The following is a 27,508-nucleotide window of genomic DNA, read 5'->3' as shown; positions in this document are numbered from 1 at the left end:
CTATAGTTTAAAAGCATGTGCTACATGACAAATGGTATAGCAATATATATTTTCTTAGTGTTAGTCCCGCTTATTTGCAGGGTCCACTTCATCGGAATTATCAGCACACGCATTAGATTTGGCATAGATTAGATTCCTAAATCTATGTGTCCGCATGCAAGGATTCCAGCGTATGTTGTAGGAGACCCAGAGCTGGAGGTGTCGTATACCAACGGTGGGGAAGAGAACGTGGGAGGGGTATGCCGGATGCCCTTCCTGACAAAAAACACTGAGAGTTCTGGGACACACTCACTCACACATATTCCTATGGCCAATTTGATATATCCAATCCACCTAACCTGCATGTCTTTGGACTGTGGGGGAAACCTACACTGACACTGGGAAATCACACAAACTCCACACAGAAAGGACAGGGGCTGGGGCTCGAACCGTGATAAATGTTATAGCGATGTATGACTGGAATGAACATTCGGAAAAGAGCCAGCCCACCTTTCATTCAACAATAAAACAGTAGCTGAAGGAGGACAACAGTGGGGCCATGATTGAAGTCGTTAGGTAAATCAGACACTTGATAATTGACATTTGAAAGCTTGGTTGGATTCATTGCAGTGTTATTTTGGTTTTTATTTATATACTAATGTAGTATTTATTAACCATTTGAATTAGCCTTTTATTTTAGTATTCAGTTTTCATTGTAATTTTAGTTAAAAGTTTTTAGTAATTTTGTTACATGCTTTGGTAATTTTTTTAAGCTAAAATTAATTTTTAAGTTATATTCATTTTAGTACTTAAACTTATTTCTGTTATTTGCCATGTAAGGATTTTTATTTATTTTATTGAAGTTTTTCATGTATATTTTATTTCAGCTTTATTTCAATTAACACATTTCTTAAATAGTTTTAAACACTGATTCATTGACATTCACATGCACTTTAAAAAGTTTACAACGTAAACGCTTTAGTCCAACTAAAATCTTACGGCAAATCTTTGAAAAGTGAAACTAAAAGACCTAGATAATGTGATTGTACACACTTTAATCAAGCTATAATTGACTTTGGCTCTTTGCACATTATAAGGTAATGCATAACATGCATTTAATCCTTCAAATATTAAATTACATGTTGTGTCATGTATAATCGGACAGACTGCAGCCTAACTACACAAAAACTCAAAGCTCTAGCTCAATTATAACTGCATGACATTGCTGTGGATTAGCTGTATCACAGCACCACCGGATTGGTGACGACTGACAACAGAGTTCCATTTAATTAGTGTCAATACATTTTATTGGTCAATAATGTTAATGTATAGGCAAAAGTTAGATTATAGAGCATATATGACTCATAACATGATTAGATAGTGTCATCTTTATCAAGCCCAAGAAAGTTCGGAATTTCAAGTAAAGACAGAACTCTGTACATAAAACCCTGAGGCTAGAAAGACTCGCCTCAATTTCCCTCCGCATCAAGATGATGCTGACAGAATCCCAGTAACATCACAACGCTTTCGTCATGTTCTATTACATACAGTTCATTCAGTACAAGCCCTAATATGTTTCTAACATGTATTAATGCTTCACTAGTCTTAATAAATGTATTAATATAATACTAGTATCCAACAGTTTTAGTGATTAAAAGCTTCTTCCATCCACCCAGCTTGTAGCAGCGAGGTGAATGTTAGTGTGTGAATTTACATCAGTTGTGCATCACTGCAAGTAACATGAGAACCGTGTGACGCTCACGTGGTGTGTGGCGATCTACATTCCTCAAAGCTGTCGAGCACTTATACAAAGGTTTGAACAGGTGTGATGGAGCGCGTAGGAGACCCCGCCCTCTCGGAGGATGACGAGGCCGTACGATTGGCCGCCTCGCGCTGAAGCTCTTCCACCCTCTTCTGAAGCTCTGCCCGTTTTGCTAGCAGCTCTTTGTAGCGCTGATGGACGGGCTCCTAAAATACATTTTTAATCAAACAGTGACTTTCAAGACCCATTATTAACTAATATAATATAGTCTTTAAATGATACCTAAAAATGTCAGAAGTTTAGGTGATGGATAATAAAATCCATCTAATTACATCATAGAGTAAGATTTATTGACAATCAAAACAAAATAGCTGGGTTTAAAGATGGAAGGATCTAGTCCTGTTAGTTAAACCAACAGATACTTGGATGTTTTGTAGTGACGGACACCTCTAGTACACACATTATTATCTTTTAAACATCAGAAGATTGTGAGAACACATTCTCTGGCGGAATCAGAGAATGAACCTAATCATTTCTGCACCTGCACATTCATTTAAAAACCATCCACATGTGTGTACCTGTGGCCGCATGCGAGGATTCCAGCGTATGTAGTAGGAGACCCAGAGCTGGAGGTGTCGTATACCGACGGTGGGGAAGAGAACGTGGGAGGGGTAGTGTACGTACAGCGGATTCACAAACTCCTCTAGCTGACTGTTCACAAATGACCATACAGACACTGTGCGCTTCGGGACTTCCTAAACACAAAAACAGACAGTCCCTTAGACCCACACACAGTTATGCTCTTTTATAAGTTTTGAGATGACCCTTATTGTGTCCGAAACACGGTTCATTCGCTGTAAGTGAAAGATAATAGCATCTACCAGATTATGTCCTGATCCATTAAACATTCATATTCTTACTGTTAAATTACATACGTACAAAGTGTGCAAACATTTATAGCTAAGAGTAGGCTCGCTCTCACCTCTTTGAGTCTTTGCTGCTCACTGTTACACAGAAATGTGCCAAAAAGGCAGCTGTAGAGGTGATCCAGTATTGTTATGAGGAAATTCTCATTGAACTCGAAAGCTGCAGGAAACTACAAACACAGAGACACAAATATTTATTACTTATGCAGAGACAGATCATAGCAATACACTGAAGACATAGGCAGACCTGGCCAGTGGAACTGTGGGATGTTTTGCACTAACCTGTCTTGTCATCTGCCAGACACAGTCAATGAACTGCAGGAAGATCGGAGAGCGATCTGCATCTGTGTGATTCTTATCACCATGACCTACTCGCTACATACACAAAAATTATCATGTACTGTATTACTAATAATAATAATAATAATAATTTATTTGTATAGCACTTTTCATACATAGAATACAACTCAAAGTGCTTCACATGCATAAAATCAAATAATACAATCACACAATGTAAATATAAAAATTTGAAGGTAAAATAGAACATAAAACTGACTTACACACAGCTTTGTTATATTACAACACCATATTGTTATATTGATAAGCAACTTTGTCTTAAAGATATGTCTTAACCCGCTTTTTAAGCGGTAGCCTCTTTTACTTCAGCTGGTAGAGCAAATAATGAGCAAAGTGACTTAAAATAATTACAAAACATGGATCTTTTTTGTTTTTGAATGCTATTATTTCAATATTTGACACTGCTGTATTTAATACTTTTCAAAACATTGGGGTCAGTATGATTTTTTTAATTATATATTTTTGAACAAAGTCTCTTATGCTCACTAAGGCTGCATTTATTTTGATCAGTAAAACAGTAATATTGTGAAATATTATTACAATTTATAATAACTCTCTATTTTGATATATTTTAAAATGCCATTTATTCCAGTGATGCAAAGCTGAATTTTCAGCATCATTACTCCAGTCTTCAGTGTCACATGATCCTTCAGAAATCATTCTACTATGCAGATTTGGAGCTCAAGAAACATTTCTTATTATCAATGTTAAAAACAGTTCTGCTGCTTAATTTTTTTTTTTTTTTTGGAAACTGTGATAGAATTTTTTGAGTATTCTTTGATGAATAGAAAGCTAAAAAGAACAGCATTTATTTGAAATAGAAATCTTTTGTAACATTTACTGTCACTTTTGAGCAATTTAATGTGTTCTTGCTGAAAAAAAGTATCAGTTTCTTTTTTTTCCTTTTTTTATGTTGCAGCCTGGCAAATGAAGCTGAATTCTCCATTTAGATATAATTTGGGGAAAAAAAAAGAAGATAATTTTCAGTAATGCTGATGTTCAGTTAGAAAAGCATGTAATATATGCTAGTGCATAACACCAGTGTTATCTCTTCTCTTTATCACTTCTGTTTATAATGCTGAGAATGTCTAATGATATATGTCATATGATATTTGAAAATGAAACCACTATTTAATTGGGAAAGGCAAAATAAAGTTATTCTAGCAACTTTATTTTGACTTAATTTCAGACTTTTCAGTAGTGCAACACATTAAAAATCATAGTATGTGCCCAGAGTAGACACCAGTGCACTTATATGATGCACTATGAAGCATTCATTATATAGTAAATAGTGAATGAGTTAACAAGTGAGGAATTTGGAAAACAGCAAACATTTTATCCCCTTACAGTCTTGTTTGTTGTTGTCATGCAAGTTGCCTGACCTGTTGGAAGCGATGTCCAAAGCTGAGCCACTCTTTCTCCACCAGTATCTGAAAGCCTCGTATGGTTCTGTAGTGAGAGTCCAGCATTATCAGGGCCAGTGAGGTCAGCTGAGCAGTTCTGTCCCAGCCGTCACTGCAATGAACCACCACTGAGGTTTTCCCAGACTCCACCTTGTCGGCTATCCTTAAAGCTCCTGCCAGAATCAACTATCACACACACACACACACACCACACAATCAGTGCCATCTTCATCATCCTCATGTTTCTTAACATGTGAGAAACATTATGAAGAGATCCCTCTTGTCTCACCTTAATATGCTCAAGCCAGTGTGTGGACTCGAGGTTGGACAGCCAATGAGATTCCTCAATGTTGGGATAGACGACATCCTTCAGTTTCCGTAGTGACTCGCGCATTACATGAATGTTGTGGATATCCAGAAACACCAGCTCTGCATTCTGATAAGCATCTTCACTCTCATACCCACCTCCTTTCATCTAAAACACAAACTGTCAAAACGTTCCCTTTCATTTAAAACACACGCTTGAAAAGAAAGTGAGTGTTTACCTTGTTAGCTGCAGCATTCACACTGGGTCTGGAATCAAATATGAACAGTTTGTGTGATTGTGCGTTTGCGTCCATGATGGCCTGAAGGAGTTTCTCATCTTCTTTGCTGCGTCGACCATTCTGACCTACCATCGGCTGACTGGACCGAACCACTGCAGCCTGACTCTCCGGGTGGATCCATGACAATACCTAAACCGGAACGAGCCAATAGCTTCAGCGATGAGATCTGAGGATGAATTATTGCTCACACACAAACTGAAGTGTGAAGATTCAGAAACGTCTCAAGACACTGACCGGAATGCGTCCTTTGGCCCTGAAGCTGGAGACGCGCCGCAGTTCTTCGTCAGTGATTGTTACCGGCACAACTAGCACCGCTGGGTATGAATCACACAGCTCATAGTGATCATTTACTTTGGAGATCCTCCAGCTCTCATTCGGAAGACCCTATTTATAATTAAAACACGACTCTCTGAAATACTTGTTTCTTATTGGTCAATCACAGATTCTGCAGTGAAATATGTTTTGTATAATGACCCTAAAATGTATAATTGATTTACAATATCCTACATAGCTGTGCCAGATGTCTCTTGTATCACTCCATAGTCTCATTCTTTTCTAATAATAAAATATTGTTAAATACTGTCAATTATTATATATTTTTCATATTTTACATAATGTACATGTACATAATACATGTATTAATATTATTAACTAATATTATTATTATACTATTGCCAAGTGATAAAATCCAAAATTAATATTGAAATATTGTAGAATAAAACCATTATTTCATATTATTATTGTTGTCATTATTAATTTTTATTTATATTAACTTATTTATATTAATTTATTTGGTAAGTAGCTGTGTAATACATGGGATAATGTACACCCAGCCATCATTATTGCAAAACAAACCTTTTTAGGGTAATACAAGCCGCCCCTGCTTTACATTAGAGTCCTCGTCCCTCTGAAGGGGTGAATGAATAAACACACAACGTACCTGTCTCTTGTATTCAGCCAGTGGATCATACACCCTCCATCCATTCTCAGGAAACACCTGCTTATACTCGAATGCAAAGAGGGACTAGACAAAGAGAAAGGAGGGATACAGAAGAGAGAGATTATGAGCTCTAATTGCTTTTAGGCTGATGCTGATTTTGTTGAATTAGGTTTATTAATTATACTATACTGTATGCTGGAATAATATACGCTCTTTGTCATCTTATGTTTCTCACCATGTTGTTTGACACTGGAAAAGCAAACTTCATCAGAACCTCAAACACTGATTTCTTTAGTGAGTCCTCAGGTTCCTTGTGCACAAAACGCAGGTTCCTCATATCCTACAAGACACATATTGAGCAAACATGCAGGGAAAAGAATGTATCAGGACTCAACAGTAAGGGTTTTTTCTGCTGGCCAGTTTCCTGCCCTGCCAACATTTTCATTGGCCAACCACAAACAGTGTTATTTTAGTATTATTGATATACTATTTTATTACTGTATATAGCCTGCCCTAAATAACACTAAAATAACATTATTTTTAATAACACCTCATTTTATTATTAATTCATATTTTGAAGTAGCCTTTATTCGTATATTTTCAGTAAATTTTTTTGTTTTGTTTTTATATTCCAATTTAGCTTTAAATTATTTGTTTGCCAGTTTTGTACATTTTATTTCAAAATTTCTAATTTTAAAATGTCATTCAATAATTATATTTTATTTCAGCTTTATTTTTAATATATGTATAGTTAAATGTCAAGTCTTGTTAAAAAAAATGTTTTACAAAAAAATTCCACAAACCTTGCAGACGAGGACGTATGAGGCGTCTCCTCTGCTAGTCGCTGCTCCGATCTTCTCTACTCTGCTCAAAACTCCCAGTGGCAGATCTAGCCCAAACACCGGCTCCTAACAAACAAATAAGGTGCCTGAAAATTAAGTCTTTAGTTTAGAAATTCACCCCAGAAGTACAGAAACAGCATGTGTGCGTGGTTCTTACCCTGTCAGTGCACCTGAAGAACAGTCTGTAGTTAGTGACGGTCAGAGATCCTCTAGCAGGCCCAATGAATGGACAAATGTAAGTCACGTCTTTACCTGTGGACAAGCACACAATAAGCATATACATTAAAACCATCAGAATAGCTGATGCACAGCAGTCAGTATAAAGTGCCACACATACCGGCATCCTGAACCAGTTCCTCTTCCAGAAGAGGAAGTTCGCCTTTACCAGGGTCTTTATGGACCTGCATACAGGAAAATATGATCAGTGAACATAAACTAAAACTTTATCAAAGTCTTTTGCACACATTCACACTTTGATACCTTTTCAAAAGTCCTTCCTTTACTCTGTAATAAGAAAAAGTAACAGATGAGGTTTAGTAATAGTAACAGTTCGGAAAATACATCAGTTTTAAATACAGAAAAAGAAGTGCTGGGCTGAACTTTGGTTCTGACTGACCCGCAGCTCTGTGTCTGAAACTTTGGTGCCACTTGAACGGTCAGAGCGGGTCGTAGTGGAGCTGAAAGGACATTAGAGGATGAAGGCGGATTAAAGCACTCCTATGAGCTTTACTCATCTTAAAGGAAAGGTTCACTCAGAAATGAATGAACATTCTTTCATCATTTACTCACCCTCATGTTGTTCCAAAACTGTATATTTTAAATTAAACTGACTTTATTTCTTCCATGGAATATACAATGCAGCATGCTAGAGACTGACAGCCTCAGTCATTATTCACTAGTATCTTTACATCTTTTTTTCTATAAAATAAAAATAAGTGGTGTCATACGTGTTTGGAGCAACATAATGGTTAAATAATGGCAGAATTTCAATTTCTGGGTCAACGAGCCCTTCTGACAGTGAAGTGAAGACAGTTAGCGGCTGCGCTTGTCAAGAAGTTTCAAAAACATTATATAAAAGCCAGCGTGAAATTATACATTACATATTCATTTAGAGAGTGTGTTTTCTGTTGATACCTGCACAGCGACTCCACACTGTCCACACTGCCGCTCTCCTCCATCCCGAAACAAACTGAACCGCAACACTTATTGAGTTGTGATGTTAACTAAACTCTATTAATTTAGTGACTGTTCAGTGCGGAAATTCCGTGAACACAAACAGCGGAAGCTGCCATGTCTTCCCACAATTCCTCTAGGTGGGGCTTGTCGTGCGCGCTGCCGCGCTCGCGCGTTCTGTATTTGTGCCAGAGTGCTGGTGCGCGTGTTCGTGGGTCACCTTGTGGAGACCTTTGGGAAGTGAAATACTAAAAATGAAAAGAATCATGTCCCCTGCATTTACAGTTTTTTTCCAATTACTAACACACAATTTTGCAAACTAGGCTGGTTTTATCAAAATACTTAACACAATTCACAAAAACCACACACCCAAACTGCGAAATACCAAATATATCCTGCAAAATGAAGCAATGCAACCAAACCTATAGCATTATCAAAATCAAACTTTTGCACGAAATGGCACACACTTCGTTCATATTACCAGTTGTTTGTCTAACCAACTACACATTGTTGGGCATAATGAAAAGCACTTTCATCTTTAGTATGCTTTGCCAAAATACTAAAATAGTTCAAATTGTAGAAAATTCTTCAGATTGGTCACATGCACAGAAATATTTGCAGATACACATACATGCTGTTGAAATTTCACCAAAAAAGTCAGTGCAACATATGCACAGCAGATATATTTACACTGGACTGAACAAAAATATGAAAAAGAAAATCTTTTTGAAAAAATCTTGCCCCACAGCTGGATCTGGCCACAACGCCTTATCCACATCACAGGCAATATCTTCCCTTGCCAGACATCAAGGGAAGAAGTACCTTGAGTGAGTGCCTAATCCATCCCTGAATCGCACCAACATCAATCTCATCACAAGCCTCTTCCATAGCCTGCACAAGAAGCATGCGCACAAAGGGCTGCTGGTCGTATACCTTCCACCACAATGCCGAAAAGAACTCTTCTATGGGTTCAGAAATGGTGAGTATAGTGGGAGGTACTGCACGAGAAATGGTGGGTGGTCAGCAAACCAGTTTTGGACTGAAAGCTCACATTGTCCCATGCCACAACGTACCGGTTTCTTTGATGGTCTGCATCATTCATACGCTCTGGTGGTATGAGAATGTTATGGAGTCTGTCCAGAAATGTGAGAATATGGGCTGTGTTGTATTGTCCAAGGTTGGCATGACGGTGTAGGACACCATGGCAGCACACATTGTGATGTTCCCACCACGTTGGCCAGGAACATCTATAATGGCTCTGTGGCCAATGACGTTTCTCCCCCTTCTTCTGGTCTTTGCTAGGTTAAACCCAGCCTCATCTATAAAGATGAACTCATGTGGGATTGCATGAACATCCATTTCCAGTACTCCCTGAAAACAAAGAACAAAAATCAGTCAATATGGTGTTATCCAGTACATTGGGAAACAATGTTGCATGTAGTGTACTGCAGTCAATATTGTTCTTACTTCCACATATTGGAAGTTTGAGTTTCTTTTCTCAAGAAAAGGAAAGTTGAGTTTGAGTTTCTCTCAAACGGCACCTTATAAAGTTGTTTCATTCTGATTTGGTTTCGCTTGAGAATGCGAGCCAATGTGGACAGACTGACTCGTTGAACGTTGTTGAATATGGTTGTCTTGGATGATGTGGCTTTGAATTTCTCGTAATCTGGTTTCATTATTTTCCAAAACCAAGTTTACAATGCCAGCTTCCTGTACCCCAGTGAACATTTGGCCTCTTACTCACCATGTCTCTCAGTCCTTTAGAAAAACAAACAAACAAAAAAAATATAGGGCTTGGACAATGCAGATATTTCCCCCAGAGTAGAGTACATTGTACAGGAAACTTGTACAGTTAGTGTATGACATCAGCCATTCATGAAGTAAACAGGTGTCACCCAACTGATACACTATGACATGGGGTGTACTACATGTGTACTGTAACCATTGTGTTCCTGTTTAGTCTTATTAGTCACATGTCTTTTGTTTTCCCGCCACTTATCCATTGCCATGTCTACCATCATTAGTTCATCATCATCACCTGTGTCTTGTCAATCACCTTCATCTGTGTCACCTGGTTAATGTTCATCAGTGTCACACTGATGAAATGGCAGGACACACACGAACACACACACACACGGACACATGTGTGTGTCCGTGTGTGTGTGTGTGTGTGTGTGTGTGTGTGTGTGTGTGTGTTCGTGTGTTCGTGTGTGTCCTGCCATTTTGTATCGCTTGTGTGTGTGTCCTGCCATTTTGTATCGCTTGAGTAATATTTGTAAGTAAACACTTTGTATTGGAGTCTTCTGCCTTCCTCGTCTTCTTCTGCCTGCACACACCCTGACAGAAGAACGGACCATAAAATGAGTTGGGAACTCGCTGGACAGATCGCGGCGGTGGCTCAAGGTAGCCGCAATCTGTTTGAATATACGGAGAGGTTTTATCATCTCGCCGTCACCCAGGCACGGCGCCAGGATTTTTTCTCTACTGGTGCTAATGGGGAGCTGGACCGATACGTGGGGGTGCTAAGAAAACAATCGATTTTCATTACTTAAGTTACTCTATAATATAGAGGTTCTCGTTTTTTCAATAAAAGCAGCTATGATACACAGCAGTGATGCGCGGGTTGATTCAAAATGAGCGGGTGCCTGCGGTTACGAGTCATCCAAAAATATTTTTAATGATATTCGGGTTGCGGTCGGTCGGGTCGTTTGAAATAAAGATGCCAATTAAACCTTTGTAATTTATATAGTACTAGACACAATTTTCTATGAAATACATAGGCCTACACTTTATTGGCTGAATAACTGGCAAGAAGTACGATGACGCACGAGCTCAGTCTGCAGGTAGAGATGGAGGCGGCAAGAGAAAAGGTGAAGACTGGGGAGTGGAAGCTGCAGGGAGTGTTGGAGACATTTGCCGAAATAATGAAATGATGACCAAAGTGCTGGCTTTGTCATGTGTACTTCTTGCGATGCTATTTACACATTTGATAGCCACAAAACTGGCACGACCAACCAGGCACGGCGCCAGGATTCCAGTTTTGGATAAGCCAGACCAATTGTGGGTGGGCCTTACATTATAAACGTTAAATGAAAAATAAAAAACGTTATCCAATCACTGCTTAACCTAATAAAAAATATTGACTAATATAGCCTATGTTATTATCTGTGCGTATACATAATATAGATTTAACAGCTTGATGCTCTTTAAATATTTTGTTGCATTTTTAAAAGTTTCGGTGCATAGGACAGACCTATCCGCGATCGCTCTCCATGGTTCTGACCAAAGAAGAGCGCTTTGGAATCTCCATTACGCATCATACGCATGGGGCTGCATTTTCCGATAACATTGTCTCTTAGCGCGCTACGAACTAAGGTATAACTTAACTAAAGGTATACTACCACTAAAGGTAGCCTATATCATTGCTAGGCGTCTTCAGGGCTATCATCCACTCGCGAGGCAGAGCTGCTGAGAGGCAGAGGCGCTGGCGCCCTCCTAGCAACGGCGCTGTTTTTGGTAAAACATGATTTTGACGACTTCATTAAGTTTTGTTTTATAGAAAACTCTTTTTAAAAGATTTTCGTTTTGTATAAATTGTATCTTAATTTTGATCAATGTTTTATCAATCATTTGCCTGTATTAAATGAATAAGAAGCAAATATATAGCAGGCAATGTAATAAGGCACAGGCACGATCACTTGCATTGCATGTGAACTAGAGGGTGCCGAAACTCAGCTTGTGCCTCACAGATTTGAGAAATATAGGCTATCTATTACAGAAAGCTTGAAATGTCTACTTTTAAAAGAAAATATTCAAACCAAAAGAAATAGGCTACTCTCTGATTATGTAATGAAATGTGCATTTCTCTCTGGCGTTCATGGCCAGTCCGAATCGTCAACTTCATCTTTGCAGCGACACAGAAAACACCAGTTTATTACTAAACTATTAAATGTCTCCTTGCTAATTTAGACACATTCATAATCATTACTTTAACCGGTTCTTTGTGGCAAGCTTTATGCGTGCGGTCATAACGCTTATTATCCTGTAGGCTATAGCCTATGTAATTCAATTAATATCAAGGGACGATTTGTCCACGAATGGCTTAAATGAACAACTACTAGTCGAATAGAAAAAAATTAGTCGGAGGCAGCCCTTAAATTCCACATATTTTCGAACCAACAGGCCATTCTGGGTTGAGCGAGCGACCCGAATGAGTGACCAGAGCGGAATATTCAGAAATGTGCTCTCCGCTCACGAGCTCTGATCGGAACAAACCCGAACCTCACTGTCTATGAACTTGCGCAGAAACATCAAAATAGACATAGCCAGCTTTTTAAAATGGTTTTTAAAACTAAACATTTAGACTATTTTAGTACAAATTATGAGCTTATTGACGATTATTGCGTGTTGAGGTCAGATCAGATGTACTCCGGTACGAACTAAGAGTGCGGGTCTTTTGCACCCTGCATGGTTGCGTGGGCTTAACTGGGGCTACACAGATTTTTGACGGGGCTTTAGCGCCCCCTAGCCCCGGTGTAGCGCCGTGCTTGCCGTCACCAGCACCCTAAATGATGAAGCTATCAAGGCCTGTTTTCGGGTGGGGAAAAACTTCGTCGATCCGAGGGAGCTCCCAGATCTTTCCGGTCTGGACTGGAGAGAGGCGCTCTCCATTTGTCTGGAGATCTTCATCCCTCAGTACGCCGTTCCACAGCCTGATCTTCATGACGTTCCAAGGTCTCGTCATGCCGAGACCGCCCTTCTTCACGTCACGCCTGACCAGCCTGATCTTCACGTCATGCCCGCATCACGCCAGCCCTGAGCCTTCACCGCTGGTCCCGTCCAGCCCAGAGCCTTTTTCACTGCTGGTCCCATCCAGCCCAGAGCCTTTTTCACCGCTGGTCCCGTCCAGCCCAGAGCCTTTTTCACTGCTGATCCCATCCAGCCCAGAGCCTTTTTCACCGCTGGTCCCGTCCAGCCCAGAGCCTTTTTCACCGCTGGTCCCGTCCAGCCCAAAGACTTTTTCATTGCTGGTTCTGTCCAGCCCAGAGCCCGTCTTGACACCAGAGCCTAAATTCCCACCCAGCCTCCCACTCCCACCTCCTCCCATCTACCACCTCTCAACCCTTCCACCACTGCCAGTCAGCCCCTCTGCTCCTCCTACAACCTTCAGGGAGGCAGAGTCGCCATGGGTCTGCCTGTCGCCCACTCCATCAGGATCAGTGGATCCCCGGTCTCTGCCTCCGACCTCCGTGACCAGAACTCCGCCTCAGCCCAACAGTCCATTGACGTCCCCTTGGCTCTTACCTCCTTCAGCTCCACCGTGGCCCATCAGTGCACCAGTTCCGCCAGGCTCCCTCGTCCCCCCGGATCCACGTTGGTTGCTTGTCAACCTTACCTCACCTCTGGACTGCACTCCTCTGGCCTCACCTCGTCCCTTCGTCCACCAGGCTCAGTTGGACTCCTCACTCCCTTCAGTTCCTCCTTGGTTCTCACTCCCTCTGTCTTCACCGCGCCCTTCTGTGTCCCCGCCTGCACCTCAGTTGCCTGAGTCAGCGGCCCCACCATGTCCCGCTGGATCTTCGGCGTCGCCTGTGCTCGTTGCCTCTCCGGCTCCACCCTGGTCTCCTCTCCCACCTGCTTCACCCCCGTCAGTCGGCCCCCTGGAGTCGTCATCCCTACCTCCACCATGGCTCCTCCCTCCATCTGCTCCGCCCTGGCCACCTGCTCCGTCTGCTCCACCCCGGTCCTTCTCTCCCTCTGCAGTTGGTCCCTCCACGGCGCGATGACGCGCCTACCAGGAGGGGGGAATACTGTAACCATTGTGTTCCTGTTTAGTCTTATTAGTCACGTCTTTTGTTTTCCCGCCACTTATCCGTTGCCATGTCTACCATCATTAGTTCATCATCATCACCTGTGTCTTGTCAATCACCTTCATCTGTCTCACCTGGTTTATGTTCATCAGTGTCTATATTTAGTTCCCTCTGTTCAGTCAGTCTTGGTTCGTTCTCGTCTATTTAACGTTTCAACCTGTGTGTGTGTGTGTATCCTGCCATTTTGTATCGCTTAATATTTGTAAGTAAGCACTTTGTATTGGAGCCTTCTGCCTTCCTCGTCTTCTTCTGCCTGCACACACCCTGACAACTACATTAAATTTTGGTTACATACCTGTACTCAGTCTAAATGTCTGGATAAAATGGCTCAAGTTGGGCTGCACTCTTTGTCCAGCCTCTCGCATTGTCAACCCATGGTTGATGACATGATCAACTAAAGTTGCTCTGATTTTATTTTAAAGTTGTTGTCTTCTTTGGCCATGAACTCCTACCAGCTCTACCCCTACCTCTCACTCTTCCTCCCCCTCTCATTCTCCCCCTCCCCCTCTCATTCCCCCCCTCCCCCTCTCATTCCCCCCCTCCCCCTCTCATTCCCCCCCTCCCCCTCTCATTCCCCCCCTCCCCCTCTTCCTCTTCCTCTTCCTCTTCCTCTTCCTCTCTCTGCAGCGTCTTCCGTTGTTGTAAAAAAAAAAAAGGTGCTCACCTGTGGTCTTTTCATAGTGCTTACATCCTGATTGAAGTGTTAACAATTAACCATTGAGGTGTTTGGCCAGGTGGCACAAGTATTGGCCAATTAGCTCATGTAGTGTCATTTTGAATGGCAGTGTTTTGAAATGGCAAACATGTGACTTTATGTCAGATTGTTGTGTCATATGTAGAGAACCGTGTTCAGTGCATTTAAAAAGTGCTATTTTGAATTGCAAAATGTGTGTAAAGCAGAAAATGTGTTTAGACTTTTGGAGACTTGAGAAGAGGTTTTGTTTGTGAGGTTGTGTCAGTTTAAATAAGTAATGTCATTTTAGTGTGTTAGCAATTGGAAAAAAAACTGTAAAAAATACAAAAATACAAAAAACAACTTAATGTTTGGTGCTTATTTATATTTTTGATGAAATTTCCCTTTGTTGCTTTTAATAGACAATAAGGAGCAATTTGGATTAATTTGATCTTTTCTTTTGAAGTTGCTGTTGTGACTGTGATTGGAGTGATTTAATATAATACATTTAGGTCTATCTAAAAACAGTTTTGTTGTACAAGTATACATCTTTTTGCAGACACAGACTTGGTGTGTGTTTAAACTTTCATGTTTGTTCGTGGCTATGAATTGAAAGAATTGCTATGTACATGCTTGTGTATGTGAGTTGGTGTATGTTCATGTGTAAATGTGCGTTTGTACATAATTTGCGTCACAGTTTCTGCTGGTGGGTGTATGCCTCGGATCTGATCTGAATGGTTAAGGACCGGCAGCACAAGCATCTTTTGTGTGGAGATGTTTGTAGTGGGGTGAGTAACAGCGTGACACGAGTGATTAGCAATGCAAAGCTCCGGTACTGCGCCATAATCGGCACTAGGGAAACATCAACCCTTTCCTGTGCGACTTCAACCTCTTCTTCTGCTCAGGGACCACACCAACCGCAGGTAAACATCAGCCAAATATCAACCCTATCAAACACAGTACTAAACCTACCAATTAAACCTTTGTCATAATCAACTACCAACCATGTTCACTCCAGAAACTCAATAATCAACCAACTACCAAACCCAAACCAGTGAATTCAACTGTGTGAACCTCCCCTCTATATTTAATTTAGAAAGTTTACAACACTCCCTGTTCATGGAATACTACACATAATAATATCAGAAAATATATTGTTTCATAACACCACTCTGGGAAACTATAAATCTCTAGGCTATTTGAAGTCAAGATGTTACACAGCATCTTGAGACTCTTTTGGTGGATTTCTGATGTACTTGTAGGATTCTGTATCTTTGTGATGACATCCATCATTGTATTTCACTAAAACAATAATAAAACCACAATCAACACTTTCCTAGCAGAGAGAAAAAGAAAAATGTAAGGAATTAAAAAAGATTGAGAAATGTAAGACTTTTATTTTTAGACAACACTTTATATTAATTAATTTGTATAGTATGAATACTAATATGTATTATTATGTACTAAATGATATTCTATTCTATTAAATATTAAAATATAATAGTTATATTCATCAATAATGTAAAAGCATGAATTAAAACATAAAATTACATGATATGAATGGATGTCCTGCACTAGCCTATGACATCATAATTTTTATGAATTTTCACAGGATACACATTATTGATTTGCAAACCAAACTATGGCATATTTCTAATTCCTAAACTTACCTATAACCAATTATAAACTCACACATACAATTTGAGTTCATATGAGTGTGCTTAATATGTTAGCTATATGGTCCTGTGAGGTAACACTGTAAATAATTTCAAATCATTAAATTGTGTTTTTTGAGTTTGAATTACACCCCAACTTTTTTTTATTTTGTCAGTTCAATACATAGGACAAATGAATTGGATAGACATAGAAAATTAAGTTTACTAAAATCAAAAAGATTTTGCCTATACTAGTGCATATAATATTAATATATAATATAAAGCTTAACATAGCTATTACATAAATCTATAAGGCAGAAAAGCAAAAGTACAAGATGGAAGATACCGGTGACCCATATCACACAAACACACACATCAAAGCACACACACTCTTGTTCTGTGACTGAACCCACGCTTTCATTGTGTGATGGGAGAATGACATTGGCTCTGAGTTCGCCGGTCACATGGGTGTCCGTTCCTTCATAAATGGTGGCTGCAAGCCGGAGACACTCCATCTGACAGAAGTACACACATATAGACACAGGCATACACACACACCGGAGACACGGCGGGTCTCAGAACCCCTCTGAACGGGCTTTGCCCATGCCACTAACACCACCTGCGGAGTCTGGTAATGCTGAATACTGCATAAATCTCTTTCTCTCATTTACTTTCTCTGTCTGTCAGAACATGGGTGGTCTGCTGCTGTTTTCTCCTGTAGATGTAGTTGTATTTTTCTCTTTGCATTTGCTTTACTTGTGACATGTAAATGGGTTTCAGTCAATGAGGTTCTTTAGGTAGGTAAGTAGTCATGAAAAATCACTTTGTGCAAGTACCAGCCTATACAGACCAAGTTCATTGTTAGCTCTGGTCTCAGATTGGTCAGAATTACATTTTTATTATTGTGTTATGCAATGTTTCAAAGATATATTTGTAAATTTGAGTCAGACATGGTCATTATGTGTTACATATTATGATGTCTTATGGTTATTGTGTGGTAATAAAAAGGCTTAAATCAAGACTGTGATGTATTTAATGTCCAATGGGTATTCTATTTTAAATGATATTTTATGATGCTGGATTTTCATGTAGCAGCCATTAGCTACTCTAGTGTCACATGATCCTTAAAAAATCTGTATAATATGCTGATTTTGTGTTTAAGTAACATTTCTTATTATCAATGTTAAAAACAGTTGTGCTGCTTAATATTTTTGTGTAAACCATGATGCATTTTTCTCAGCTGAGTATAAACTGCCACTTTTTATCAATTTATTGTTTCCTTGCGAGAGAGAGAGAGAGTTTGCTAAGAGTGGAGTTTTTCTCTGTTTTGCAGATCTGGAACCAAAAATGAACTGGGCGTCTTTTTATGCCGTGATCAGCGGCGTGAACCGGCATTCCACAGGCATTGGGCGGATTTGGCTGTCTGTTCTCTTCATTTTCCGTATCATGGTTCTGGTGGTGGCGGCGGAGAGCGTGTGGGGCGACGAGAAAGCGCATTTTATCTGCAACACCCAGCAGCCTGGCTGCAACAGCGTGTGCTACGACCACTTCTTTCCCATCTCTCACATCCGACTGTGGGCGCTGCAGCTCATCATGGTCTCTACCCCCGCCCTGCTGGTTGCCATGCACATTGCACATCGTCGGCATATCGACAAAAAGTTGTATCGCCAAGCTGGCCGCACCAGTCCGAAGGACTTAGAGCAGATAAAGACTCAAAAGATGAAGATTACCGGTGGCCTTTGGTGGACATACATGATTAGCCTGCTGTTCCGTGTGTTATTCGAATCTGCGTTTATGTATCTCTTCTACATGATTTACCCAGGCTACAAGATGTTCCGGCTGGTAAAGTGTGACTCGTACCCGTGCCCAAACATAGTCGATTGCTTTGTGTCCCGGCCAACAGAGAAAACGGTGTTCACTATATTTATGCTTGCGGTGTCCGGCATCTGCATCCTGCTCAACATCGCAGAAATCATATTTCTTGTTGCCAGGGCAACAAGTCGCCATCTCAATAACTCCAAGGACTCTGCAGTGGGAGCCTGGATCTCTCAGAAATTGTTTTCCTTTTAGAAGTGCTCGTCTAGTCACCCTGAAAGCTAAATATTTCACTCAAACACTTAATGTTAATGAGGCCTAATAATATCCTCACCTCATTGATGATGTTTTTTTATTTATTTTATAACTCAATGGTCCAGTTTCACAGACAGGGTTTTGATTAAGCCAAGATAAGGCCATAGTTCAATTAGGAAATTTATGAAGCTTTTATAAACGTGCCTTAGAAAAAACATCACTGGTGTGCATCTTGAGACAAAACAATGGCACTGATATTTTTTTAAGATATGTCAGTGCTAGTAGGCTAGCTTTTGGTTAAAACAGCTCAAACATTTTAGTCTGGGACTAGGCTTAAGCCTTGTCTGTGAAACTGGGGAAATACTTTTTAAAATATGTAGGCATACATGATATTACTCCAAACATTTTTAGACCATTGTTTAAATACATTTACACTGCTGTATAAACATGTTATATTAAGGATAAGGATAAGGATAAGGATAAGGATAAACTTTATTTGTCCCCAAGGGGAAATTTGTCCTGGGCAAGGTGCTACAATACAACACACAACACAATACACAACACTGTATACACAGTACACCAATGTATAAAAAATAAATAAAATACAAAATAAATAAAATACTTAACACATTTAGTTGCTACTGCTAATGTGTAAAGGTGCATTGCTCCGGGTCATATTCAGCAGTTTTACTGAGGCAGGAACAAATGAAAACTTCAGTCTATTATTCCTACATATTGGCATTCTCAGTCTCTTTCCCGATGGCAGCGGCTGGTATTCACTAAAAAGAGGATGTTCAGAGTCAGTACTAATACTCGTTGCTTTCCTCATCATTGCCTCTTCGTATAGAGTCTGTATGGGTTCATATTGTTTTAATCCTATGACTTTCATGGCTGTTTTGTGAATATGGATCAATTTGCTTTTCAATTGAACAGACAAATTTCCGAACCAGACTATAATTCCATAACGAATAAGACTTTCAAGTGTGGCTCGATAAAAAACAAGTAGAATGTCACTGCCCACCCCATACAGTCTTAATCTTCTTAAAAAGTACAGCCTCTGTTGTAGTCGTGTACACAGACTGTCAATGTGTGTCTTCCAACAAAGAACATTGTCCATATAAAACCCCAGGTATCTATAAGATTTAACTTGATGTATCACTGTGTCTTTAATAATCACACACTTATCTTCAGATACATTTCTTGGGTCAAGGACCATTTCTTGTGTTTTTTGTACATTTAACACAAGACAGTTCTTGTCACACCACTGAGTGAATTGATCTATTTCACTATGGTAAGATGATAGGTCCATATCCTTGTGTAAAAGATATTGTAGCTAAAAATACTACAATTAAAGAAAATCTTAATCTTAATTTATTTGTGATAGAATCTCTGCCTGATGACAAAGATTAGATTTCACACATTGAGATTTATTGCAAATGTCAAAAGTGTTTGTAACAAAAAAAGTTCAAAATGTTTCAATTCATTCATCAGTTGTAGCTACTTCATTATCCTGTAGATCAGTGGGTTTTACCAACAAGTCTTAAACTGATTTAAATGTAGGTATATTCCCATAATCTTAATTGTTAATGCTAAAAATAAACACACCTCATTTTTATTTTTTATTTTTTTTATTATTGTTATGCCTGACAACAGAAGTAGAGGTAGCCTACAATCAGCTTACATTGGATTGAATATTGTCTTGGACAATGGTGATCTTAGAGTCAAAAAGGATGAGAACCACTGCAGTAGAAAGCTAATTTATAATAAAACACAATTTTCTGCTATTCATTTTACACTTACATAAATGTGTGCTTCACTATAGGTCTATAACTGCTATATCATATGCCTACAAACATCTACACACAGTTTATAGCAATTCAGATTCATTATGATTTCCGGATTTTGTGTCAAACAAATGTTTAATAGTCTCTTCATTGCACAAGAAGCCTACTCGTAACTTTGAGATTTATTTTTGTTTTACTTGTACCCTAGGGGGCGCTACAGTTCCAAAAGACCAACTCTCGATAGAAACCACAGTGACTGTAACGCTTTATCTACAATATCAAGGTCAGCCTCTCGGAACATAATGATGATAAACATTTTTTTTATGAATTACTTTTTACATTATAAATGGGCAGGACATTTGTTTTAATAATCTGTTGTTAAAATGCTTATTATTAATTTGGACTGGAGGTCAGCAAATATTAAAATATTTCATAAACCTGTTTATGAAACTGTTTTGAGCCCTGGGTCTTCTGTCACCAGCCAATCCAGATTTTACCTGGGCTTATAGGGAATGTAAAATATTCCCTGTCATCTGTCATACCACATATCCTACATTCAAAATAGCTACAATCTGAGACACACAGCCTTGTTTTTTGTCTACCTCTAACTACTTGATCTCTGTTTGGTGCTAAACACACTTTAAAAAGGTAGAAATGAAAATAGAAAGACAATAATAATAATAATAATATGTTTTAGTTAATTTCCTTCAAAGGGAGGAATGCATCCGTTCAACTGTGAGCTCAGCCATTGGGCCTGACAGCTGTCACTCACCAGAAAGGCTTTGAGAAACAAGGCAGGTGGTACACTCTTCAAAATTCTCCCTAGGGATTGTGTTCCCTGCCAAAATTAACCCTAACGCACACACACACATACATGCACACATATACGGTGTATTTGTATGGGTCAGTCTTCTCTTACTGTTTGAGCCAGTGCTGGAATACAGAAGAAAGTGTGTGTATGACAGAAGACGTGCAGCACTGCGTTTGTGTGTGAGGGGATTATTCTAACTCTGGACATTTAAGAAAGGTACGTTTCACACAATAAAACTAAACAACTTTCCTTATACACACATAGAGACTGACAGCACAGGAACATCATCAATGAAAAAACAATTTAATATCCTTTCAGGTTCAGACTGTATTCACAGTTTTTGATTCCTTTCATTTAACAGCATGAATCAGTCTTTGTCTCTATATTGTAAAGATGATGGCTTAGTGGCACAAATGATTGTCAGACCCTTCGGGTTTTGGGAAGCAAAAGGGGTCCTATATTTAGTATTATGACTAATGTGATTAATTCATATATGACTGTGTGTGCATATTCGTCAATGACTAATCACAGTATGTCTGAGTTATTATCTGAGGAAGGATGTGTATATTGGTTTTGAAATACTTTGTGTTTAGCGTGTATTTGAGAACCTGTTCTTCAGAGAATTTGTGTGTGAACTAAATGAACTCAGTAGTTAGATTCATATAAAATGGAAAAAATCCATATTTTAGCATTTTATTATTAGAAGTGTATTACATTAGAAATGTAGAAGCAAACAGGAAGTTCAAGGGCAGATGCTGCCGCCTCACGCAAAACTGAATCAGGTTCCGCCGCCTCTGGAGAAGTGTACACGGCCCAGACACACAGAATGGCCATTGCCGTAACAGGCAGTACAATTGACCTCTGAGACCCCCTGACTTGCTACCACCACAGAAATGCCAACTGCTCGCATCGCCATCAGCGGTGTGTCCGCCAAACTGGAAGCCAGTCTTAAATGCCTATAGGGACTGCCTTGGTAGCTTCAGGTGCAGCGTTCATGACAGCCGGAAACATGGCATGGCTGCCATGACGTGAAGAAGCTCTGACGTGGCGGCCATTACGGCTGGAAACTCTGGCGTGGCGGGTACAGAGTGAATGTTGCGCTCATCCTACATGACACCCACAGTAAAATCAGAGCTGCTCAGTTGCTATGCAAGATCTATATAATGTTCCAGAGTCTTAGTTTTGATCTTCTGCCATCTTTTTTGTGCTGGATTTCCCTGTTTGCCTGTGTTTTCTGAGTGAAAACACCAGGCTTATATGGGCAGAGTTTAACCAGATAATGAGACACAGGTGGTAGTGACCAAACAAAAATGAGTACAGGCAATGGGTTATGGGAGTTGAAGTTCATGTGGGAAAGCAAGGGAGTCGGGAGGAGTGCCCTCTGGTGGAGATCATGGGCATGGTGGAGAGATGTGACAAATATATGACTGAATGTAACCATGAATCACCATTTAATTCTGCTTTTTAAAATCTGGTCAAAAAATCATGAGATTAATCACTAATTATTTTGTTCTATTGACAGATAAGAAACAAATATTACAAATTAGATATTTTCCAGAAAATATTTGTCACATATTTATAATGTCTTCATTTTTTACAGTATACACGAACATATATAACTACCTTTATAATTTAGGAGGGGGGCCCCTTCGCAAGGCCATTATCCTATTTGGAGGTCCATAGCTTTAAAAAGTTTGAAAACCCCTGAGTTAAGACAATTTAATGTTTAGTTAAACGGAATCAATACACAGACAGTATAGAATACAGAAAGGATGAAGTGTTAGAAAATCCATATGTGTGTGTGTGTGTGTGTGTGTGTGTGTGTGTGTGTGTGTATAGGGGTCGAGCATGTCCACCTGTTTCAGGTCATGCTCAAGCATGAAGACATGCCAGTCAAACCTCAGGGCATATGACAATATATATGACAAAGAACCTTCAAAACCCCACTCTACTACTGTATATTTGTGTGTGTACATACTTAACCAGATTACTTGTGTGTAATGTAACAAATTAGTTACATTTTAGGGACAAATTTGTACAATTTTGTGTGAGCCAAATCTGCTAAAAACCTTCTCTTGGGGACTCATTTGTAAAAACACTATAAAGTAAATAATGTTTTTTTTTTTTTTTTTTAAATGCAGAAAGATTTCTGTTAGGGTTAGGTTATAGTATTTTAACAAGATGCAAAAACAATACAAGTCTATGGAATGTCCCTATTTAATAAGTGTGTGTGTGTGTGTGTGTGTGTGTGTGTGTGTGTGTGTGTGTGTGTGTGTGTGTGTGTGTGTGTGTGTGTGTGTGTGTGTGTGCGTGCGTGCGTGTGTGTTGTGTGTTGTGGTGTGTGTGTGTGTGTGTGTGTGTGTGTGTGTGTGTGTGAGTGAGTGAGTGAGTGAGTGTGTGTGTGTGTGTGTGTGTGTGTGTGTGTGTGTGTGCGTGCGTGCGTGTGTGTGTGTTGTGTTGTGTGTTGTGTTGTGTGTGTGTGTGTGTGTGTGTGTGTGAGTGAGTGAGTGAGTGAGTGTGTGTGTGTGTGTGTGTGTGTGTGTGTGTGCGCGTGTGTGTGTTGTGTGTTGTGTTGTGTGTGTGTTGTGTTGTGTTGTGTTGTGTTGTGTTGTGTTGTGTTGTGTTGTGTTGTGTTGTGTTGTGTTGTGTTGTGTTGTGTTGTGTTGTGTTGTGTGTGTGTGTGTGTGTGTGTGTGTGTGTATAGGGGTCAAGCATGTCCACCTGTTTCAGGTCATGCTCAAGCATGAAGACATGCCAGTCAAACCTCAGGGCATATGACAATATATATGACAAAGAACCTTCAAAACCCCACTCTACTACTGTATATGTGTGTGTGTACATACTTAACCAGATTACTTGGTATATATGCATGTGTGTGTAACAAATTAATCATATTTTAAGGACAAATTTGTAAACTTTTGTGTGAGCCACATCCGCTAAAAAAAAACTCTTGGGGACTCATTTGTAAAAACAGTATAAAGTAAATAATGTTTTATGTTTTTTTAGTTTTTTTTGGTTTTTTAAATACATAAAGATTTCTGTTAGGGTTAGGTTATAGTATCTTTAACAAGATGCAAAAACAATACAAGTCTATGGAATGTCCCTATTTAAATAAGTGTGTGTGTGTGTGTGTGTGTGTGTGTGTGTGTGTGTGTGTGTGTGTGTGTGTGTGTGTGTGTGTGTGTGTGAAAGGGTCAAGTTGTTCCAAATCTGTATTTCTTTCTTCTGTTGAACTCAACTGTCTGGTTACTAACATTCTTCAAAATATCTTCTTCTGTGTTCAACAGAAGAAAGACACTCATACAGGTTTGGAAGAACTTGAGGGTGAGTAAATGATGACAGAGTTTTCATTTTTGGGTGAACTATTCCTTTAATACATGATGGATCTGTATTGGACTGAAATTCAAAACGCTAAGATATGTCAGAGTATTTTTGTAGGGATGTATCGGTACTAAGTATTGACAGAATTATTCATTAAAATTATCATTCAAACAAAATACAAAAGAATTTTCATATCTATCTTTTATTGATTATTGGCCATAAAAAACGATTATTGGCTAATTCGTAATTTTAATTGCTATTGATGCATCCCAATATATTTGTATGTTTTTGCAGGTGGGCACGAAACAGTAATGGGAGATTGGAACAGTCTTGGGAAGCTTTTGGAAAGCGCCCAGGAACACTCCACAGTGGTAGGCAAAGTCTGGCTCACCGTACTCTTCATCTTCCGTATCTTGGTGCTCGGTGCTGCCGCAGAGAAGGTTTGGGGTGATGAGCAGTCCGGTTTCACCTGTGACACCAAACAACCTGGTTGTCAGAATGTATGTTATGATATAACCTTCCCGATCTCTCACATACGATTCTGGGTGCTTCAGATCATCTTCGTCTCCACTCCGACACTGATCTACCTGGGCCACATCCTGCACCTGGTGCGCATGGAGCAGAAACATAAACACAGTGAGGACAGCGGGGCAGACAAACAGGCACTTTTAAGCTCCAAAGATGGAAAAGGTCCTATACGTGATGAACAGGGGAAGATCCGCCTGCAGGGAGTCTTGCTACGCACGTATGTCTTCAACATCATCTTCAAAACACTGTTTGAGGTGGGCTTCATTGTGGCACAATACTTCCTGTATGGATTCGATCTCAAGCCACTGTACACCTGCAACAGGTGGCCCTGCCCTAACACCGTCAACTGCTACATCTCACGACCTACGGAGAAAACCATCTTCATCGTGTTCATGCTGGCCGTGGCCTGTGTCTCTCTGCTGCTCAACCTGGTGGAGATGTATCACCTGGGTTTCACCAAGTGCCGACAGGGCCTCCGTTACCGGCGCGCTCATTCCGTCTGCGACACTGAATCGAAAGCACCCAGTGAGATGGTTCAGTTTGTGCCAAACTACCCATATTTTCCAGCTCACGCTCCTCCTCCGGCTCCCTTTCCCGCTGAGCCGCACTTCAACCTCTCAGAACCCGATGGAACCTTCCCACAGCATGGCAGCCGCTCTGTTTGCAAGCAAAACCGCGAGAACATGGCTGTAGAGCGCAGCGGAAAACCTGACGCAGCGGATGTCAAGACCAGTAAAGCGGCGAATTCTGTCCCCGGATCACCAGCGAGCCAGCAGCGCAGGCCCAGCCATTCAAGTCGCTACAGCAGCAACAAGACCAGGATGGATGACCTCAAAATCTAACCAGAAGGAAACGAGACTCCATCACTGTTTCCGGGCTCTTCCGTTCTGAACACACAAGAGATTCCCTCTCTCGCTCACCGGCACTGAGCTTGATGAGATTCATTTAGAGTGACATCCGAATCAGGGAGTCTGAATGTAAATTGGTGTGATGCTTTACTTGAATTCATTTTGTGGGAACATTGCAATCACTTGATCATCGATTGAACAGATTGATGATTGAATAATGGACTGAGTCATATGGAGCCCGTTTCTGCCACATAAGAAAAAAATCATGCTTTTGGTAAATTATAATTTGGACACAATTATGAGATAAAAGTTGAAATTATGACATACTAAGTAGGGGCATTCCAAATGAAAATGAACATCTAAAACCCTTCACAGGAGGGTTCACATTCAGATAATCAACTCAATTAATGAGATAAGAGGTATATATACAGCAGACTTACCTCTGTTCTATGACAGTTTTCCAGCATCCCTCCACCACACCATCTCCTCACTTCTAATTATTCCTATCCCAACCTGGGATGGGGGGAGCTCTCTGGGTTCGGGCCAAAATCCGAGCTCGGAGAAGCACGCCAAATACGCATTACCTTTACTCTATTTAATTATATACAAGTGTGAACTCGTAAAAGGCCCTCCCACAAGTTCGTTAGCAAAGGGTACATGCCATGGTCACTTCAAAGAAGAATTTTTATTGTTTATGGTCATGTGATTCAGGGTGGTGATGGAGTCCTCATTCATTTTAAAGCTAGATGGCGGGAGAGTTTGAGTTAACATATAAATAGAATAATTTATAGAATAAGAAGAAGGGGATTTTGCGCAACAAATTTCAGTATTCTATGAAACAGGTCCGATCACCTCCAGTCCGGGTCTTTTGCATGTGCTTCATTAATTATAGAGCTGCATTACTCAAGATGCCTTCAAAAGAGCTACCAAAGATAAGCATAACTGAAGTCCATTGCATATGCTGCTGCATATGTTTTTTATTTTTCTTCTTCTTACTAACATTCGGATATTCAAATTTAATAAAATGGCAACAATAAAAAGAACTAGCTTGGTTAGCCGATTACCTTAAAAGTCCATAGATATGGCCGTCAGTTCATACTGCTGTTAACACTTTCTCCAACAAGCAATATTACACACATTTGTCATACATTTCATATGAAGTTTAAATAAGTTTCACCGGTAAGAAATGTGTTTAATAGTAGATATGTTAGGTAAAAGTCTCCAAACAAGAGACAGAGAGCAGAGAGCAATTTTTGTCATAATTATGATTTACCAAAGCATGATTTGTTTTCTTATGTGGCAGAAATGATCTTCCATAGGTATGATACTTTAGAATGATTCAGAATTGCTTTACATTTACCAGCAATAAAATACTTAGGAGACTTACGGGTAAAATGTGAATGTCTGAATTTTGTGAGGTTTTTTGGAGGGGTGGGGGGTTTGGACAGACTACGGAGGAAAACTGATTTATTTATATTCTTTCATTGGCAACAATAATCACATTTTACACGTCAAAAGCTTACAACAGTTACATCATTCAGACTTCAGGTCTGTTTTTTTTTGTTTACAGAGTGTTTACAGAGTCTTCAATGTGTCTATGGCCTGTTTAAATCTTTTTAGCCAGAGAACCAGCACTTTATGAATGTAGTGTCCACACATTCTCAGCATGTAAACATGATTGATATAAAGCAAAGTTGCTATGTGTGTGTTCACTTCTTAAATAAACACTGAAGACTATTCTTAGAAAGATGAAATGAGTGCCCAGAGACACTCTGTATGAGCATGAGTGTCCGGTTTGAAACCTGATACAGGTCTTGCAGACGGACGGGAAGGAGCACCGATTGGCTAAATCTGTCCCATTAGGCAAGAGTAGCTCAAATTCAAGTGGCTTAAATAGTTGCAAAAAGCATTTCAGCAGATCCAAAAAGTTTAAAGTGTCACATGGGCAGTTATGGATCGTT

At 39.8% G+C, this 27,508-nt stretch overlaps 3 protein-coding genes across 5 annotated transcripts; 2 read left to right on the top strand and 1 right to left on the bottom strand.

Annotated features, from left to right (window-relative positions):
* Positions 1-809: 809 nt before the first annotated feature.
* On the bottom strand, positions 810-8,182 carry mtmr2 (myotubularin related protein 2). Its single transcript, XM_084414773.1, has 16 exons — positions 7,949-8,182; positions 7,431-7,491; positions 7,295-7,318; positions 7,152-7,215; positions 6,972-7,066; positions 6,776-6,880; positions 6,208-6,312; positions 5,973-6,056; positions 5,267-5,416; positions 4,973-5,161; positions 4,717-4,902; positions 4,407-4,613; positions 2,950-3,042; positions 2,724-2,837; positions 2,320-2,496; positions 810-1,947 (listed from the first exon to the last, which is right to left on the bottom strand). Exons 1-16 carry the CDS (start codon positions 7,990-7,992, stop codon positions 1,783-1,785), a joined length of 1,863 nt encoding a protein of 620 aa, XP_084270899.1. The 5' UTR covers positions 7,993-8,182; the 3' UTR covers positions 810-1,782.
* Positions 8,183-15,347: 7,165 nt separating this feature from the next.
* gjb1a (gap junction protein beta 1a) lies at positions 15,348-19,545 on the top strand. Of its 2 annotated transcripts, none has more exons than XM_084415404.1 (2): positions 15,348-15,453; positions 17,519-19,545. In XM_084415404.1, the coding sequence occupies exon 2, from the start codon at positions 17,533-17,535 to the stop codon at positions 18,253-18,255; it is 723 nt and encodes a 240-aa protein (XP_084271530.1). In that variant the 5' UTR covers positions 15,348-15,453; positions 17,519-17,532; the 3' UTR covers positions 18,256-19,545. The 2 variants fall into 2 exon arrangements, with proteins under 2 accessions (XP_084271530.1, XP_084271531.1); XM_084415405.1 differs by lacking the exon at positions 15,348-15,453 and adding an exon at positions 16,774-16,816.
* A 1,419-nt stretch (positions 19,546-20,964) lies between these two features.
* Positions 20,965-27,172, top strand: gja2 (gap junction protein, alpha 2). 2 transcript variants are annotated; one of them, XM_084413554.1, is made up of 3 exons: positions 20,971-21,066; positions 24,138-24,174; positions 24,466-27,172. In XM_084413554.1, exon 3 carries the CDS (start codon positions 24,483-24,485, stop codon positions 25,539-25,541), a length of 1,059 nt encoding a protein of 352 aa, XP_084269680.1. In that variant the 5' UTR covers positions 20,971-21,066; positions 24,138-24,174; positions 24,466-24,482; the 3' UTR covers positions 25,542-27,172. The 2 variants fall into 2 exon arrangements, with proteins under 2 accessions (XP_084269679.1, XP_084269680.1); XM_084413553.1 differs by lacking the exon at positions 24,138-24,174 and having other exon boundaries at positions 20,965-21,066.
* The last annotated feature ends 336 nt before the right edge of the window (positions 27,173-27,508 follow it).

Source organism: Rutilus rutilus (genome assembly GCF_951802725.1).
Source record: "Rutilus rutilus genome assembly, chromosome: 7".
Lineage (NCBI taxonomy): Eukaryota > Metazoa > Chordata > Actinopteri > Cypriniformes > Leuciscidae > Rutilus > Rutilus rutilus.
The sequence above is the reverse complement of the archived record's forward strand: the minus strand, read 5'-3'. Positions and strand labels throughout refer to the sequence as shown.